Source organism: Capsaspora owczarzaki, assembly GCF_000151315.2.
Source record: "Capsaspora owczarzaki ATCC 30864 unplaced genomic scaffold supercont2.8, whole genome shotgun sequence".
Classification (NCBI taxonomy): Eukaryota; class Filasterea; order Ministeriida; family Capsasporidae; genus Capsaspora; species Capsaspora owczarzaki.
Window position 1 is genome coordinate 1,097,173 of NW_011887299.1, and position 17,472 is coordinate 1,114,644.

The 17,472-nt window shown below is 52.3% G+C and overlaps 6 protein-coding genes across 6 annotated transcripts; 3 read left to right on the plus strand and 3 right to left on the minus strand.

Moving 5' to 3' along the window:
- The first annotated feature begins 279 nt into the window (after positions 1-279).
- CAOG_05278 (tyrosine-protein kinase SYK) lies at positions 280-4,828 on the plus strand. The gene is made up of 9 exons (XM_004346913.2): positions 280-406; positions 865-892; positions 959-1,037; positions 1,133-1,270; positions 1,347-1,569; positions 1,629-1,925; positions 2,030-4,254; positions 4,370-4,445; positions 4,539-4,828. The coding sequence occupies exons 1-9, from the start codon at positions 325-327 to the stop codon at positions 4,781-4,783; spliced, it is 3,393 nt and encodes a 1,130-aa protein (XP_004346963.2). The 5' UTR covers positions 280-324; the 3' UTR covers positions 4,784-4,828.
- Positions 4,829-4,864: 36 nt separating this feature from the next.
- CAOG_05279 (vitamin B6 biosynthesis family protein) lies at positions 4,865-7,351 on the minus strand. Its single transcript, XM_004346914.2, has 5 exons — positions 7,143-7,351; positions 6,016-6,127; positions 5,656-5,936; positions 5,293-5,553; positions 4,865-5,187 (listed from the first exon to the last, which is right to left on the minus strand). Exons 1-5 carry the CDS (start codon positions 7,257-7,259, stop codon positions 5,011-5,013), a joined length of 948 nt encoding a protein of 315 aa, XP_004346964.2. The 5' UTR covers positions 7,260-7,351; the 3' UTR covers positions 4,865-5,010.
- A 382-nt stretch (positions 7,352-7,733) lies between these two features.
- Positions 7,734-9,468, plus strand: CAOG_05280 (solute carrier family protein). The gene is made up of 4 exons (XM_004346915.2): positions 7,734-8,150; positions 8,272-8,402; positions 8,498-8,858; positions 8,934-9,468. The coding sequence occupies exons 1-4, from the start codon at positions 7,833-7,835 to the stop codon at positions 9,342-9,344; spliced, it is 1,221 nt and encodes a 406-aa protein (XP_004346965.2). The 5' UTR covers positions 7,734-7,832; the 3' UTR covers positions 9,345-9,468.
- CAOG_05281 (hypothetical protein) lies at positions 9,367-11,728 on the minus strand. The gene is made up of 9 exons (XM_004346916.2): positions 11,595-11,728; positions 11,368-11,465; positions 10,721-11,158; positions 10,452-10,636; positions 10,239-10,360; positions 10,029-10,148; positions 9,858-9,944; positions 9,575-9,768; positions 9,367-9,464 (listed from the first exon to the last, which is right to left on the minus strand). The coding sequence occupies exons 1-9, from the start codon at positions 11,699-11,701 to the stop codon at positions 9,412-9,414; spliced, it is 1,404 nt and encodes a 467-aa protein (XP_004346966.2). The 5' UTR covers positions 11,702-11,728; the 3' UTR covers positions 9,367-9,411.
- Positions 11,729-12,149: 421 nt separating this feature from the next.
- On the plus strand, positions 12,150-14,454 carry CAOG_05282 (cleft lip and palate transmembrane protein 1-like protein). The gene is made up of 3 exons (XM_004346917.2): positions 12,150-12,180; positions 12,339-12,543; positions 12,676-14,454. Exons 2-3 carry the CDS (start codon positions 12,429-12,431, stop codon positions 14,391-14,393), a joined length of 1,833 nt encoding a protein of 610 aa, XP_004346967.1. The 5' UTR covers positions 12,150-12,180; positions 12,339-12,428; the 3' UTR covers positions 14,394-14,454.
- Positions 14,404-17,005, minus strand: CAOG_05283 (DEAD box RNA helicase). Its single transcript, XM_004346918.2, has 3 exons — positions 15,541-17,005; positions 15,255-15,436; positions 14,404-14,929 (listed from the first exon to the last, which is right to left on the minus strand). The coding sequence occupies exons 1-3, from the start codon at positions 16,943-16,945 to the stop codon at positions 14,528-14,530; spliced, it is 1,989 nt and encodes a 662-aa protein (XP_004346968.1). The 5' UTR covers positions 16,946-17,005; the 3' UTR covers positions 14,404-14,527.
- Between the last annotated feature and the right edge of the window lie 467 nt (positions 17,006-17,472).

Consider the following 17,472-nt stretch of genomic DNA (forward strand, 5'->3'; position numbering starts at 1 on the left):
GATGAGGAGGAGGAGGTCAAACGACGCGGGAAGGGTCGTCTGAGAAACAAAGAAAAGGACTGAGACGCTGAGAAACGAAAACACGATTTAGAAAAAAAACAAAAGCAAGGAACCAACCAGCCCATTCCCGCTCGATCGGTCACCGAGCTAGACGTCTATGTGTGTTTGTATGTGCGCCTGTGCGACTGTGAGACTGGGTGCGGGGTGCATTGATGGGGTGCCATTGAGGGGATGGCGTTGGGGGGTGAGTGTAGTGAGGGGTTGGCCACTTCTCATTGTTGTTAACTTGATTGTTGTTGTTGTTGTTGTTGTTTTGCTTTCCAAATGGCTGTTACGCGGCTGCCTCTGTCGCTGGGGGCCGTCCTGGTGCTGCTGGCGGTGATGCCGCACATCCATTCATGCAATGGTATGCGTCCGTGTTCAATGCTGTGATTTGCCTTCCGCTTCGACTGGGGGTGAGCAGGCCGCGCGCCGGGTGGGTGAGTGGGTGGACGAGCGGGTTTCATTGTTGTTTGACTCTGCAGATACAAGCAGCGTCGCGCGAGTGACTTGCGGTCAGCGCTGAGACGTTTGGGTTGTGTATTGCAGTGCAGGGGGCGGAGGGGGAGGGTGTGCGTGTTGGGGAAGGGCAGTGGAGGCGGTTGATCTGAAGCTGATTAGCGCGATTTCAAACAAGGCGAATCTATTGCAGTTCGTACAAGCAGCAGCAAGGACGACGACTCGTCGTACACCATTCAGCAATATATTACCAATATAAATCAGCTTGAAAACACAGAGAGCTGTTGCAGGGACTTGATTGCGTAGATGGTTGCTAAGCGCGCAATTTGGATTTAACTTGCTTGTTGAACCTCACTTTTTAAACAGCCGCATTCGGCATGACTGACGACGGATGGTAGGTTTGAAGCTAGCGAGGTCTATGGTGGGTTTGCTCCAATGGACTTACTTTGTCGCAATACAGGTTCCCCCTGTTTACTCTGGAAAGTGCCAATTGGGAATCCGCCGATGTTGGCACGGAAACGCAGTGTTATTTTGCAGGGGTAAGGCGGCCAAGCATGAAGCATGGAATAAACGCAAGAGAGAGGGTCGAGAGATTTCTGACAAGACACATCATGCAATGTTTGAACACGGCCAGTTCCGGTCGCAGCATAACAATCACGATGAAGACCGTTGGTGGAACTACCGCAAGCATTGCATCTCTCATTCTGGTGAGCAAATCACGAAAGGGAACGTTCCCGACCAAAACTACTTTCAGATGAACGACTGGGACCAGGTAATAAGCTTTGGATTCGCATTCAGGATGGATGTAGCTTGTGTTGATCTGGAGCTGATGCCTGTTGGTTTGACAGGATTTCAGCTGGACTGCCACGGCAGGTCGAACAATCTACGGAATGAACTCACGCCACTGGAACACCAAAGAAGATCGTCTTTATCAAGTGAAAACCGTTCAAATGATTTCCGAGTTCGAGTACACGGGTGGTTGTTCGACGACTGGCGAAGTGAACAACTATGACGGACCTCTGGACTACTCATGCCCCCAGCCTTTTCAGTATATCGCTGGCATGTCTTCAGGTAAAGAATCGTACGATTGGTGGATCCCAAGAATGTGATCTCACCTGCGTGATCTTCAGTGAATGACAACGACGCAGAAGACCGGCGCTGGAAGTACACCTGTTGCAGCATGGCAGCCAAGTCGTGCGGTTCGCCAGCATTCTTCACTTCTGGAACTTGGAGCTGCAACCGACAAACAGTTGGTGGAGTTTGCACTCATACTTGTGCCACCGGTACTCGGTCAACATCCGCTTCAGGCAATGTTACGTGCCAAGCGGACAAGTCTTGGTCGTCCCGCACTTTCCAATGCAACACCATCAACTGTGGCAATCCAAGCAATCCAGCGAATGGCAAACTCACTTGCGGGAGCACGACTTGTAAGAGCTTTGATGCTGTTCTACTGTCCGGATGCGTCCGCATGCAAAACTCATCGAATGATGGTTTGTTTGTTTTCGTTTGTTTTTTCGACAATGCCCTTTAGATCAGGGAACTTGCTCTATGAGCTGCAACAATGGATATCAGCTGTCTGCCGCCGCAACCATCACTTGCTCAGACTATGGCAGCTCTTTCGGTTGGACGTCTCATTCGAGCTCTTGTAACATTATCGCAAACTACTGCCCCGCCCCGCCAACCTCAATCACTCTCGGCAGCGTGAGCTGCCAGCCGACCACTCGCAGCATCGGAACAGTGTGCACCTACTCTTGCGATTCGGGCTATGTCGTGGACGGCACGTCGCAGCGTGTTGTTCCTGTCACTTGCCTGTCCAGCACTGCTTCTGTCGGTGTGTGGTCGCGCGAGACACCCACATGTGTTCTGTATGAGGAGCATTGCCCGCACACCATGGCAGCGCCAACCAATGGAGCTGTCAACTGTGATGGATACTCGCTTGGTGGTATCTGCACCGTTTCTTGCAACGCTGGCTTCTGTCTCCGCGGTTACGCACCGCTTGCTACTGTCAACTCAGTATGCGAAGGAAATTTCACCTGGACACACCCCGAGACATTCTACTGCGATCCGATCGCCTGCCCCGCGCTTTCTCTTGGTAACGGTGGACTGAACTGCGTTGGAGGAACGACTGCGTACAACTCGCAGTGCACCCCGTACTGCAACGCTGGCTACACACTGGAGGGAGACTACACTGGCGCAGTGCGCTGCAACGCTTCGCAACAGTGGAACGCAACCCTGGCGGACTGCCAGATTGTTTCGTGCGACCCTCTGCTTCTCGAAAACGGTGCCATCGACTGCACCAATGGCAACACAAACTACCTCTCGGAATGCACACCGAGCTGCAATGCAGGCTACACCCTTGGCGGAGCCAACACAAATCCTGTGACGTGTCAGGCGTCGCGCGAGTGGAGCGCAACGCTGCAAGCAGAATGCACGATTGTATCGTGCGATCCTCTGACGCTTGAAAACGGTGCTGTTCTGTGCACAAACAACAACACAAACTATGGATCCGAGTGCATCCCGAGCTGCAACCCCGGCTACTCGCTTGGAGGAGACTATGCCGATGTTGTCGAGTGCTTGGCGACGCGAGAGTGGGACCGACCGATGGAGGCCTTCTGCACCCTTGTTTCATGCAATGTTCTGACGCTTCCGCACGGCACTGTGCACTGCACGAATAACTCGACCGACTTTGGCTCTGAATGCATGCTGTCGTGCAATGAGGGCTTTCAGTTGGCCGATGCGGGAGCGACCGGCCTCCGCTGCACAGCTGCTGGAAACTGGAATGTCAGTTCGGTTCCGCAATGTGCTGCCATCAATATCGAGACCTCTTCTTCTGCAACCATGTTACCTGCGGTGGCTGGCGCCGTTGGTGGAATATTGGTTTTGCTTGTGCTTGTCGTGTTGTTGATCATTCGGCGCCGTCGTCGTCAAGTGGCCCGTGGTCTCTCTGAAAAGGATAGCACAGCAACCATTCCGATGCAGACCATGGATTCCGCGCTCTCCGGCTATGAGCCACTCGCGAGATCAACCGCGGTGCAACCCACTTACGACAATCAACGTCTTGTGCAACCCACTTACGACAATCAACGTCCGGTTCCCGCCACGGCGCCTGAAGAGGATCCTTCTGTATACGAGCAAGTCGAGGAAGGTGATTACGCTTTACCAGTTGTGTACGATGATGTCGAACTCGGTTTGCGCGCAAGTCTTGTTGTGGGAGCGAAACTCGGCTCGGGCAATTTCGGCGTTGTGCTCAAAGGGCAGCTTCCTCGAAAGTTTGTTCCGCCGGATGCTCAGTACCTGCTGGCCGGAGTGCAGGGCGCGTATCTCGATGTTGCTGTCAAGACCATGCAGCCTGATGCGACCGAAAAGTCGCGTCAGGAGTTTGTCGAAGAAGCGCAAATGATGGCCCAGTTTTCGCACCCCAATGTTGTGCGCTGCATCACGTCTCTGCTGGACTGCGCGCCGTTCATGTCAGTTCTCGAGCTCATGCCATACGGCGACTTGCGCCACGTTCTGTTGCAGTCTCGAAAACGCAACATTGGCTGGACAGTGGCCGAAATGAGTCACGCCCTCGCACAAATCGCAGGTGGGCTGGAGTATCTGGAGTCGATTCGATTTGTCCATCGTGATATCGCAGCACGCAACTGCCTCGTTGGCACGGGGCTTGTCGTCAAGATTTCTGATTTCGGTTTGTCGCGCGCACTCGCCGAAGAAAAAGACTACTACCGCATGGAAGCTCGTGGCAAGCTTCCCGTCAAGGTATCTGCAGGACTGATGTGCCGCTCGGCTTATTGCGATAGTTGGAGGGCTGGCTAAGGGGTTGAGTCAAACATTGCAACTGACTTTGTTGATTGATGTACTTGCCGCCAAACAGTGGATGGCGCCTGAATGTCTGCACTATCGCAAGTTTTCGCATAGCAGTGATGTTTGGGCGTTTGGCGTCCTGGCTTGTAAGATCTGGCGTTTGATCTGGTCGATTTCTGGCGATTTCGGAACGTGTTTTTGCTCACAAAGTGCATACATGTTGAAATTTGTTGTAACAGGGGAGGTGTTCTCGTACGGTGCCACGCCCTATGGATCAACGACAGGCCAGCAAGCGCTGGCAGACGTCGAGGCCGGACACCGTCTGGCGCAACCCGAGTCGTGTCCGAACGACTTGTTTGCTCTCTTGCGCGCCTGCTGGGAAATTGCTCCTCTTTCGCGGCCGCACATTGCATCTTTGCGCGCGCCCTTTGAGAGTGCCGCTGCTGGTCATGCTCTTCGCGATATTGGCGGACTGATTGCGTAGAGCGACATTCACCGTTCGTTTTCGGTTTGAATACACAGTTTGCGCTGCATATCCTTAATCTCTCCTCCCAAACTCCGAACTAGATCAACATGACCACTGGCTGTTTTACATTAACCTATGAGTGTCTTAACACACGACAAATGCACGCACGAAAAAAAAATAATCAAACATGGCACCAGAAAAAGCGCGCACCAGATCGGCCGAGTCGCTGAAAGGCCTTTGCTCGATTACCATCCTCGCTTGGCGTACTGCTCGCCCTCGGGCAAGGTATCAATGTTGATGCCAACCATGGGCTCGCCGAGGTTCTCGCTCACCTCTGCCAAAATCTTGGCGTTGCGGAAGTGGGTGGTGGCCTGGACGATGGCGCGGGCGCGCTTTGCGGGGTCGCCAGACTTGAAGATGCCCTAGCAATTCGCAAACAAAACAAACCCAATGTTTCAAGATGAGAGGTGAGTCACGGCGAAACAACAATCTTGCAAAAAAAAAAGCACAACAGGCAAAAAACGTACAGAGCCAACAAAGACACCGTCGCAGCCAAGCTGCATCATGAGGGCAGCATCAGCGGGGGTGGCAATGCCACCGGCGGCAAAGTTGACGACGGGGAGGCGTCCGAGCTCCTTGACCTGCTTGATGAGGTGGAAGGGGGCTTGAATCTCCTTGGCAAAGGTGAAGAGCTCGACCTCGTCCATGTTTTGAACCTGCTTGATCTCTGCGTTAATCTGGCGCGAGTGGCGGACGGCCTCGATAACGTTGCCAGTGCCAGCCTCACCCTGCACAATGCAATGAAGGGTGAGATGATCAAAAAAAATGGCCAAGCCAAGCCAAAACAAGCAAGCCAAGCAAAACCATCAATAAAGCTGGCTGTCTTTTACCTTGGTGCGGATCATGGAGGCACCTTCGTTGATGCGACGGAGAGCCTCGCCAAGGTTGCGGGCGCCGCAAACGAATGGGATGGGGAACTCGCTCTTGAGGATGTGGTGCTTGTCGTCGGCGGGAGTGAGGACCTCGCTCTCGTCAATGTAGTCGATTCCGCACTCGGTGAGAATCTGAGCCTCGACAAAGTGGCCAATGCGGCACTTGGCCATCACGGGGATGGTGACGGCGGCCTTGATTTCCTTGATCATGTGCGGGTCGGACATGCGCGCAACGCCGCCTGCATTGAGAGATTGAGAGGTGTGGTAAGTTTCCAAAAAATCAACACAAGCTCTCATTCGCGCAAAACGCTTTTTTACCATGCTTGCGAATGTCGGCGGGGACGCGCTCGAGGGCCATGACGGCGCACGCACCAGCCTCCTCGGCGATGCGAGCCTGCTCGACGTTGATGACGTCCATAATAACGCCGCCCTAGACCAACAAAAAAAAAAAACAAAATTGCGGGAAACGGTGAGCGATCTCTCGTTCAATCTCTCTCTCTCCATCCCATCGTACTCTGCCACATTGACATTCTGCACGTGTGATCATTCGTCGTTGCTATCCCTTCTTCTTTTTTTCTTTTGTTCTTTTTTTTCAATATTCACATACACTGTGATAAAGTGACCACGAGCAAATCAGCATCAGAGCAGATGGTTGACCCCACTGTGCGGTTTTGGCTAGTGCTCTCTCTCATTGAACATCCAGACGACAAAAAGCCCATCCCCAATGCAAATGCCATTGCTATTTATGACTGCTTTGGATTTGATCAGCGAACGAAAGAGAGAGAAAGAGAGAGAGAGAGAGAGAGAGAGAGAGAGCAAAGTGAACGAGAAAACCGGCTGTTTGAACCGTTCATCAGTGTGAATCGCTTCAGAGTGAAGGCCAGATTTGCTTTTTTGATGCCTAACTTCTGACCATTGGATCAAGAAACGAACGCTCTACTGAGTGTTTTGCTGAAGGACGGAAAGAGTGCGGATTGACACAGCGCGCTGATTATTGTGGAAGCCAAGACGTGACCTTCAGTGCTTCTCTCGCTTCTCCACTTTCCGGTTTTCTCCCTTTCCCTCTCTCCAGCAGTATCACTTCCAATACTCATGTCACTCTCTCTGTCTTTTGTTCCTACACCCTAACCCTGCTCCTCCCCACCTCTCGCTTCCCTCACTCCGCCGTGCTTCAATTGCCTTTGTCGCACAGGCCACAACAGGCAACTCGTGGTCCACATGTCATCATGTTTTCAGCCGTGTCCCCATCCCCATCATCATCATCCCCATATCCTCATCATCATTCACTCATTCATCATCATCATCATTCACCCATCCTCTAGAAATGCGACTCTTCGCTCGATGGCGACATCGGACGGATGGTCGGTTCTCTCTCTCTGATTTTTGCATTTCCCCGCGTTTGAGTCCTTCGCCCTTCCATTGAGACGACGACAGCTCTTGCTCACCTTGAACATCTGGGCAAGACCCGTCTTGACAGTGGCAGAGCCCTCGACCTTGCCGTTGGTGGCGGCGGTCAGCTTGGTGCCGTACGGAACGACAACGTCAGACAGGTTGTTGGACATGGTTTTGTGTTTGGCGGGGGGTTTGGAGCTGCGTTTGAATGAGCTGTTTTTGAGGAGTGACTTCAACTCAAGAATGGAGATGACGAAATGGCTAAAGAAAACAAGTTAATCAAAAACTGACCACGTCGGCAAAACACGGAGAGATGGAAGAGAGCAAGGGCGAGAGAGTGCGAAAATGGGACCATCTCTCTCTCTCCGTGCTTTTGAGATTCTGGGACCATTTTGTTTTCGAGATCCAGTCATCATCACTCATGGAAGCAGATGTCAAACACTCTGCAATGGGGTGAGTGCTGACATCACTTTGGCAGCTTCGTCTTGATCTCGCTTCAAGTTTCAATTCTGAATCACAAAGCAACATTCACCATTTGGAAGCAAGTGCTCGAGCCCTTGCGGTTGTCGTCGTTGGTGTTGTTGTTGATGATGATGTTGTTGTTTTTTGGGGTCTGAGCGTTGAAGCACACCAGTCGTTGTTGTTGTTGTTGTTCCGTTCTGAGTGTTTCTCAGCCCAACTGCGCCGTTCAGATTGAAATCGACCGCCGTTTCTACTTCATTCAATCCAATACTACTCTGCCGATGCACAAGCAACAACAACAGCAGCAGCAGCAGCAGCAGCAGCAGCAGCAGCAGCAGCAGCAGCAAGGCAAGACGAGCGGCGCCGAGCTCGAGTCTGTCCGCTCAATCTCGGGTGCCTCGAATGGCAGCACCAACAGCTCGCCTGGCTCCGGCATGATGATGAGCAATCAGACTACTACCACTAATGCAGCATCTTCTGTGGCAAGCGAGCCGTTCGTCCTGCTTGGCATTCACATGGATCGCCAGCCGCGCACCGTCCAATTCGTTGCCGCCGCTTCGCTCGTCATCTTCTTCTTTGTCATTTACGGATCCATTCTGGTAACGTCTTGTTCTTGTGGCGCTCAGCTTGCTTGAACACTTCGAGGTTGAATGAAATCGGCAGGAAAATCATCCCTCAAATTGCTGACTTTGGCTTGGTTTCCAATTTCTAACCCTGCAGGAAACAATCTTCCGGGATCCGGGATATGCGCAGTACGGATATCACATGACGTTGACCTTGTTCATTTGCTACTCGATCTTTTCCGCTGTGGAAATCACCTACAAAGGAGGCAAAGTTTTCAAGTGCGGAAAGTAAGTGTCCCTTTTTTTTCGTTATTGTCGAATTGCGAGCTCGTCATCTGTCCTCACCATTGCCCATCTGTTTGGCCATTGTTTGTCGTCAAAAGAGCGCCGCTAGGGGGATATTGCCTGATTGCATTGCTAACGGTGATCACAATGACACTGTCGAACGTCGCGCTGGCATACCTGAACTTTCCCACTCAAATCATCTTCAAATCCTGCAAGCTCATTCCCGTCATGATTGGCGGCATTCTTATTCAACAAAAGCGCTACGAGCTGCTCGACTTTGCATGCGCTTCGCTCATGACTCTCGGGCTGATTCTCTTCACGTTGGCGGACGTGCAAGTTTCGCCCAGCTTCTCCTTCATCGGTGTCGGCCTGATCTCAATAGCCCTCTGCGCGGACGCCGTTATTGGCAACGTGCAAGAAAAGTACATGAAGCTGTACAAGTGCAGCAATGCGGAGATGGTAGGCCAAAAAAAAAAATTCGTTGGTATCTGCTCCCCAACTCACTCACTGCCCCTGTATCTTTTCTTCTTCTAGGTGTTCTTCTCGTACTCTATCGGCGCCTGTTACCTCACTCTCTTCATGTTGGTCACCGGGGAGCTTTACCATGGAACAATCTACGCTTTGGCGCATCCTCGCGAAACCTATGGACTCACCGTCCTGCTCTCCATCTCTGGGTATTTGGGCATCGAGTATGTACTATTGCTCGTGAGGCACTTTGGTGCCCTTCTCGCAGTGGCCGTGACCACGTTCCGAAAGGCCTTCACGATGATTTTGTCGTTTGCGCTCTTCCCGAAACCATTCACGTGGAACTATGTTTTCGCCTCCCTCCTCGTGTTTGCCGGTGGCTTTCTCAACATTTATGCAAAGCAGCCGGAAGTGGTCTATGCCTGGATTTACCGATGGACTGGCATTACCATTGGGCGATCTCGGCCGTCTCGCGTTTAACATGCAGTGGAGTGTGTGCAACTTTTGTGCAACTGCGATGTATTTACACAACGTTTTGTTTCAATTCTTAGTACAGCTTGTGCTCGGATCTCCGTCGATTGTCATGAGAACCGTGGGCAGCTGTTTGTTGTTGTTGGAGCAAATTGAGCAAAACGAGGCATTCATGTCAGCACAATCAATCGAAATCAAACTGGATAGCACAAGCCTCTGAATCATCAGCCCCCCTTTACCTATGGTCGATCCGGAATCGTGATGCACGGGCATCACCCACACCTTTCCGGCAGTGGGAGTGACAACACCGGAACCAGCAACAAATCCAGAGCCAGTAGCACCAGTCAGTGCCGCTGCAGCTGCTGCGGCCGCTGACCTTCGCGAAGAGGTGGCACCTCGCCGTGAAGCAACCTCCCTACGCGAACGGGATGATCTGAAATATCCCAAAATTCAAAACAAACCGATGAGATTCCGAACTCCATCTCAACGAGGAAAGAAAGCGGGTCGAGCATTCGCACGTACCGGTCGCGTTGCTGTTGCACCCTTTCTAAATCTGCCGGATCGAACACTTCCATATGCGGAGTCCAGTCCTCGGCTGAAGGGCCGATTCTAGAATTCAAACAACAAAAAGCAGTCTCGTCAGCTTGACCCGCAAACCCACAATCTCCATTCGATCGGTGGGCATAATCATACCGAACTGGCGGGAAGCCTACCAAACCAAGATCAGCCGCAGCATGACTGTCGCCTGTAATTGCCAACTTGCGGTGGGCGATCACTTGCTCGTGAATGAGATGCGCAATTGTCGGAATGTATCTGCAAGGTACAAACAAATCAAGTCAGAGATGGTTGGTTGACAAGGAAAGCTTGCTTTTTGTTTTCGAAACACAAAGACTTGAGTCTTACTCGCTGGGAAGCGACAGCTCGGCACAATAGTGAGCTGCAAACTCCTCCGGACTGTTGTCGGGATCGAAAATGTCCCACTCGATCTGATCGCTTAGTGCAATTTGGCCGTACTGCACGTCGAGCTAAAAGTCGTCAAAGGGCAGGAAGAGGGCGGGTGAGCGACTTTAGCGCAAAAACCAAGCGACTCAAACGCCCAGTAAAGGCTCTTCTCACCTTGATTGGCACGCGACGATCGTCAAATCGCGGCAGGCTAGATGTGTTGGCCATCTCGTTAAACGATGCAAACTCGATCAGCTGCTTGGAAATGGAGTCAACAATAAGCGTATGAAAGAGTTGTCGTGGTAGCTCGTTGTCCTCGCATAGCATTGTTGCAAAGTCTTCTGGAGTCACAAGTTGATCTAAACAGACAAAATCAATCGAGTGAGTGCAAATCGCTCTCCTTCAACGAACAAAAAAAAAACCTCAACGATCAAAATCCTCACCACGCAGATTCCAGACAAACGAGTCCTTGTACTTGAATCCATCAATGTCTAGATCGATACGGATGGGTACAAGCACCTCTTCGACGGCCGCGACAGTCTGCAACGCTTCCGAAGCCGGGCCGGCCCCGAGAACGCGGAACAAGCTCGAAAACACATTACGCGGCTTCTGGACAGCATGCCGCCTTGCCACAGACGGTCGCTCGTCTCCCCGTTCGAACGGAGTGAAACAGTACAAGGATTGCTTGGGCGCGGTCGCTGCCAGTGTTTTGGATGGTTCAGCGTCGTCCGGCAATTGGGGTGTGACAATGTGCTGTATCAACAATGGTTGCTGCATCAGTGCGTCTGCGGCAGATGGCGTCTCTTTATTTGCTGTGCGTGCTGCCAGCAGTTCAATCTCAGCTGCCCGAACGAGGGTCGCCTTCGTTGTAAAGCATTCGCCTGTCAAAGAGTTTTCAAAGGTCCAACGATTGAGTGAACTGCGATTGAGATTGGCGCGGGTCTTCCCTGTCACCGAAACCACAACCGCCGGTCTCTCTCCAATCGAACGCTCTCATGCGACTATTCCATTGCAAAAATTTCAACGGTACGAGCGCCCGTCCACAGAGCTCAGAAACCAGACAGTTGAAAACCAAAGCAAAGTCCATTACCTTTGCCAACAAGAAACATCCACTCGTCGTCGCGCGCTTGGCGGCGGTGGAGTCCAGGGTATGTCCTGAATAGATCGACGAGTGACCGTCCCATGTGTCTGTCATCATCATCATCACGAACAGAGGCAACCGAGAGCGAAACGGACGGAAATTTGAGATCTCCCGCCAAAAGTACAAAACGATCCCCCTCCACTCTCCATCTCCGTCCGCTACCAAGCTCTCCTCACCTGGCAACAGAGGTCGCGAGCATGTACTCGACGCCGTCGGCGGCTGAGCGGAAGCGCATCGGCAGCGAATGGGCGTCGAACGCATTCACCGAGCCATAGTCGTCCATTATAAAAGGGGTCAAAGTGTCTCAGAGAAACGAAGAGTGATGATTTGTTGACAAAGTGTGCAAACAAATTGCTATACACAATATCAAAGTGCTCATCTTGATACAGTGGTTTGCTGGAGCTGGAGCTGGAGCTGGATCGGCTGCGCTTGGCTCAAGATTCGTCCCGTTTTTCGTCGGCTTCTGCTTTCACTCGTTTCTCCATTCATGCACAAAAGCAGGCTCATCTTAAACTCAAGTTGGAACACTTCACTCTCTCTCTTTGATGGGACGGTCAGTCGTCTTATTCACTGGGGGATTTTTGGCGTGGCTCGTCAATGCTGCGCCACTGCACAATCGGCAATGTCGCCCTGGCCGGCTTGTTCATCTACGTCGGATTGCTCGCTCACACGCTTGCTCAGCTTGCATTGCTGCCCAGCTGCAGCAGCGACCAGCCTCAGCTGTGCATGAACCCGTTGTTTGGCGTCGCTCCGCCAGTCAAGGTAACAACCAAGCACTCTCCCTCCCCTTTGATGTCACTGATCGATGCTCTGTAAATGCATGAACATTACTGATGATCTATTTCATCATAGCATGCTGCTGAAACTTGTGGCATTGTCGTGTCAAATCTCAAATTGTGAATTGTTACTGCTCGTTTCAGGTCGATTTCCATCTCTTTTGGTCGAGTTCGGAAGGCCTGCACCTCGTGGATGTGCGTCGAGGTGCTCTTTGGAATAGGACGGGCGTGTCCATGCACGATCCAGCGGATCCGACCACTTTCGATGACCTGGTCGCGGAAGTAGACCTCGTTGTGCCAGTCAGCCGAAATCTCGTCAAGGGCCGCAAGCCAACATTCGATCTATTCCGTAAGCAGGCGCCTTGCAAAATAGGAAGAAGAGACACTCAAAAGAAACAGTTATCTGGTTGGAGCTGCTGCATGTCAAACGTTCTGGTCGATCGCTCACTTTGCGTCTTTATTTTCTGCTGCTCCAAATCAGTCGTCATGACGCCGCACGGTCTCGCGCCAGAAGCGCTGCTGAACTCGCCAACAATGCTAGATCCACGGTTTGTCTTTACCGTTCAACCGGCGATCGTCATGCGACAGCCCATCCTCCGACAGCGATCGAATCTGTTGTCTGGGAACGCCTCGCGCATTCTGCCGTCCAATTTGTATGCGTCGTCCGAGGAAGTCAAGGTCAGCACCTCGGCAACAGCCCACTGGACGACAGATATGGTTGTTCGAATCGTTCCCGACTCGTTTGCGCGCAGCCTGCCTGCCAACAACGTGCCCGATGATTTGCGTCCATTTGTGCGGCGATTCTCCTCGGGCTATCAGCCAATCATCCGTGCAGAAGGTGGACACATCGTCACCGAGCGCCTGTTGCCAATCCAGCAGGTAGCGCAGCGGCAAGATGAACTGGCCCAGCAAGCGGCCGCGAATGCCACATACGGATCATCACCATCTGGCTCTTCCAACGCGACGAGTAGCGACTCTAAAGCATCAGCACAAAGCCAAAGGCCTCTGCAACAGCCCATTCGCTTGCCTCTCACGCTTACCATTAAGCGCACCTCGTTCTTTGCTTTCCGCCTGTCGGCACTCCTCGAGGCCTCAATGAGCCTGATTGCGACTCAGTTGGGGTTTTCCGACAAGGATTTGGACGAACTGTCTCGCCTGATTGCTCAGATGCACGTCAGCTTGATTGCCATCACACTTTTGCACTCGGTGTTTGAGTTTCTGGCGTTTCGCAATGACGTGCGGTTTTGGAAGACGCGCCGGAATCTCGCTGGACTGTCGTCAACGACCGTGTATTCGTCGTTTATCTGCCAGTTCATCATCTTTCTGTCGTTGCTCGATTCGCACGAAACGAGCGCCATCATTCTTTTCTTTTCGGGCGTTGGCCTTTTGATTGAAGGCTGGAAGGCTTGGCGCGCCTTCCATCTGAGTCGTCTGAGGGATGCTGCGACTGTTGCTTCTGATGCTGTTGCTGCGACTCCTGCTGCTACAGGTGCCTTGGCAAACTCAACCTCAACGTTGACATCCTCTACGCCCGAGCATGCGCAATCGCCTCGGGAAAAACGACAACAAGCCATCCGCGACTTTGAGGCGTTGACGCGGCAGTACGACCGCGAAGCCATCCGCGGGTTGTCTTGGGTCTTGTACCCAACGGTGGTGCTGTATGCCGCATATTCCCTGTACCACTACGAGCACGCCAGTTGGTACTCGTGGATTGTGAGCTCGCTCGCGAACGGCGTTTATGTCTTTGGCTTTATCGCCATGACCCCGCAGCTCTACATCAACTACCGCCTCAAGTCGGTCTCGCACATGCCCTGGCGGGTGTTCATGTACCGCGCCTTCAACACGTTCATTGACGACGTGTTTGCGTTTGCCATCACGATGCCGCTGCGCCACCGAATCGCCTGCCTCCGCGACGACTTTGTGTTTATCGTCTACCTAGGCCAGCGTTGGTTTTATCCCGTGGACGCCAAGCGTTCCATTTACGATGCGAGCACATACGCGGATGAAGAGGATGGCGACAGCGACGAAACATCAGCGGACACTCTTGTCCAACCTGAACCAGCACCCTCAGCAAGCATTGCAGAACCACAACCGTCTGTTGAAACCCCGCCCAGTACAACTGTCCGTCAACGCAAGGGAAAACCCAGCAAGTCGGCCAAAACGCCCCGAGAAGAGTCAGAAGATCCAAAAAATGTGTAATAATCAGATGATCAAAAATAGCGTGTATTGTTTGTGCAAAAAAAGAAATAATCGAATCTCATCAAAAGATATTCAAGTACATGGCGTTAACGAAAGAAAAGGAATTAACAAAACTTGGGCGATGCTCAGCGTGCTCAATCGTCGTCGAAAGTAATACGCGAAGCGGCGGGCATCGGCCCGGCAGCAGCGTCGTCTCGGAAGTGCAGGCCGTACAGCTTGTGCTCCTTCTTCTTGACGTGCGTGCCAAACTTCATCAGCGCGTCAGGGACGGCCTGGTTGGTTTCTCGCAGCACGTTGACAAGCTCGCCAGAGTGCGACTTGTCGTTGACGGTGAAAAAGGTAAAGGCAGTGCCAGTCTTGCCGGCGCGGCCAGTACGACCAATGCGGTGAACGTAGTCCTCGATGGTCAGAGGGAAGGTGTAGTTGATGACGTACTCGACGTTGGGAATGTCCAAGCCACGAGCAGCAACGTCCGTTGCAATCAAGAGCGGCACTTCGCCCGTCTTGAACGCCTGCAGCGCGGCAGTGCGGTCCGCCTATCAGAATGGGGATCAAAAATAAACGGGTGAGTGACATTGCAAAAAGTAGGAGAGTGAGAGAAGGGGAAAGAGAGAAAACATTCGACAAGAAGGGAGAAGATCCCGAAAAAGAAAAACCAAGCAAAGTCAGAACAAAGATTAATTCATATTATCAGCATGATGTGCAACTGTTTTGACAACAGAGCACATTGGTCTCAGTTGACCGTCGTGATGATGATTTTCATCAGTTTCGCAAGGTTTTGTTGGGGCCGGTGAAAGAAAGAAAACGAAAAAGACCAAAAAAACGAAAAAAAAAATCAAAGGTTCTGGGTGAAGCCTTTACCTGTGATCGATCACCGTGAATGGCAATCGACTTCCAGCCCTTGCGCAGCAGCATTTGCTCGACACGAGGTGCCTCTTGCTTGTACAGAACAAAGATAATAACCTTGTTCTTGCGGGACGAGTGGTGCTTTTGCAGCAAGTCGAGCAGTCTCGCGTCCTTGGCAAACGGCTCCAAGACCTCAACTAAAACAAAGACAAAAGACAAAGCAGCGTTCAGTTAGGTGTTTGCAATCAATAAAGGTGGGGCAAGGAAAGCGCGCAAAGACAAGAAAAAACAAAAGACTCACCATGCTGGGTCACGGCGTCGTTGGCAACAAGCTCATCGCCACCGATGGTGACGCGGACAGTGTCGGGAGCAAGGAACTCGCGACCGATGGCTTCGATGGCAGAGGGCCAGGTCGCGCTGAACATGAGCGTCTGGCGGTCCTTGGTGACACGGCCGAGAATGTCGCGAATGTCCTTCTCAAAGCCAAGGTCGAGCATGCGATCGGCTTCATCGAGGATGACGCAGCTGACGCGTTGGAGGGAAATGTCGCCAGAGTCGATAAAGTCGCGGAGGCGACCGGGGGTTGCGACAATGACGTGGATGCCAGACTTGAGCTGGTCGAGCTGCTGCTTCTTGGGGACGCCACCAAAGATGCAGACCGTCTTGAGAGCGACCGAGGAGCTGCTCTTGCCAGTGTGCGAAGCCACGTTCGCGTACACTTCGGCAGTTTGCATGGCGAGCTCGCGGGTCGGGCAGAGCACAAGGACGACAGGGCCGCGCTGGTTGGAGCTCTTGCCGAGCGCCTCTTGGTCGCGCAGATGGATGATGGAGGGCAGGGCGAAGGCGAGCGTCTTGCCAGAGCCGGTCTTGGCAATGCCAATGAGATCCTTGCCCGCGAGGCTGATCGGCCAGCACTGGCTTTGGATCGGGGTGGGGCTGGCAAAGCCAGCGCAGGCGGTGAGCAGGTCTTCCGGGAAGCCTGCCTGGTTGAATGCCAGGATGGGGTTGAGCATGGCCGACTTGGCAAATCCGTGCGCCTCGGGCAGTCGGATCGAGATGCCGTGACCGTTGCGGTAGGCCTCAACGTCCGCCTGCGACATGGCTGCGGTGGTCGGGTGGAGGGTGTAAAAGTCCTTTCGGAACGAGCCGCCGTCCAGACGCTTGAACTTTTTGTCGCTGCGGCTCTTGGAGGCCGACGCTTCGGCAAACACGGCAACTTCCTGCTCTTCTGCTGCCGGCTGGGCTTCCTCCACGCGGGTCTTCTTGGAGCGGTCGTCGTCGCCAGACTTGTCCTTCTTGTCCTTCTTGCGCTTCTCTGGTGCCGCAGCAGCAGCAGCAGCAGCAGCAGACTCGGACTCGGTCGACTTGGACTTGGCTGAAGAGGCGACCATGTGCTCGCCATGTGGCTTTTCGTCCTTTTCCTTCTTTTTGTCCTTCTTCTTGTCCTTCTTGCTCGCGGCGTCGACATCAGCAGCAGCAGCAGCGGGCTTCTTGTCAGCAATGGCGACAGTCGCAGTGTTGTTGTCGTCGTCGTCGATCGCCATCGGAGCAGCAGCAGAAGAGGAGGAGGAGGACGAGGTCGAAGCGTTCTTGTCCTTCTTGTCCTTCTTGTCCTTCTTGTCCTTCTTTTCTTTCTTGTCCTTCTTGTCCTTCTTGTCGACGGTGGACGAGGTGTCCATGGCCGTCACAGGCGTGCTCGACTTCATGATGGAGAAAATACGAAAAAAAAAATGAAAAAAAAAAAAAAAGGAAGAAGAGTGAAAAATAAAATGAAAATAAACAGTGAATAAAATAAAATAAAAACGGATGCTCTTTGACTTTTTGTCTATCTTCGACTCTCTTTCTTTCCTTCTTCAATCGTTTCGTCTCGTTCAGTCATCCTTTTTCGATTTCTCCTCTTTTTCACTTTTCGTCCTGTGCGTGATTTTGTTGCTTTGTTTTTTGGTTGCTTTTTTGTTTCGCATGGCAAAGCGATTCCCAAACCCCGTCCACTCCTCAGACACCCATCCGTGCACCGTATTCATCTCTCTCGATCTCTCTCTCTCTCTCTCTCTCGCTCTCTCTCTCATCTTCTCAACCTGGTTTCTCTTTTGTTCTCACTGTCACTGTGATACAAAGTCTTTCTCTTTCTCATTGGTTTCTCATTGGCAAGAAGTGAGCATATTTTAATCGTTAAAATCTGCCACATTTTTCCTGCTTTTAATCGCTTTTCTCATCCAAAACGTTGAATGAC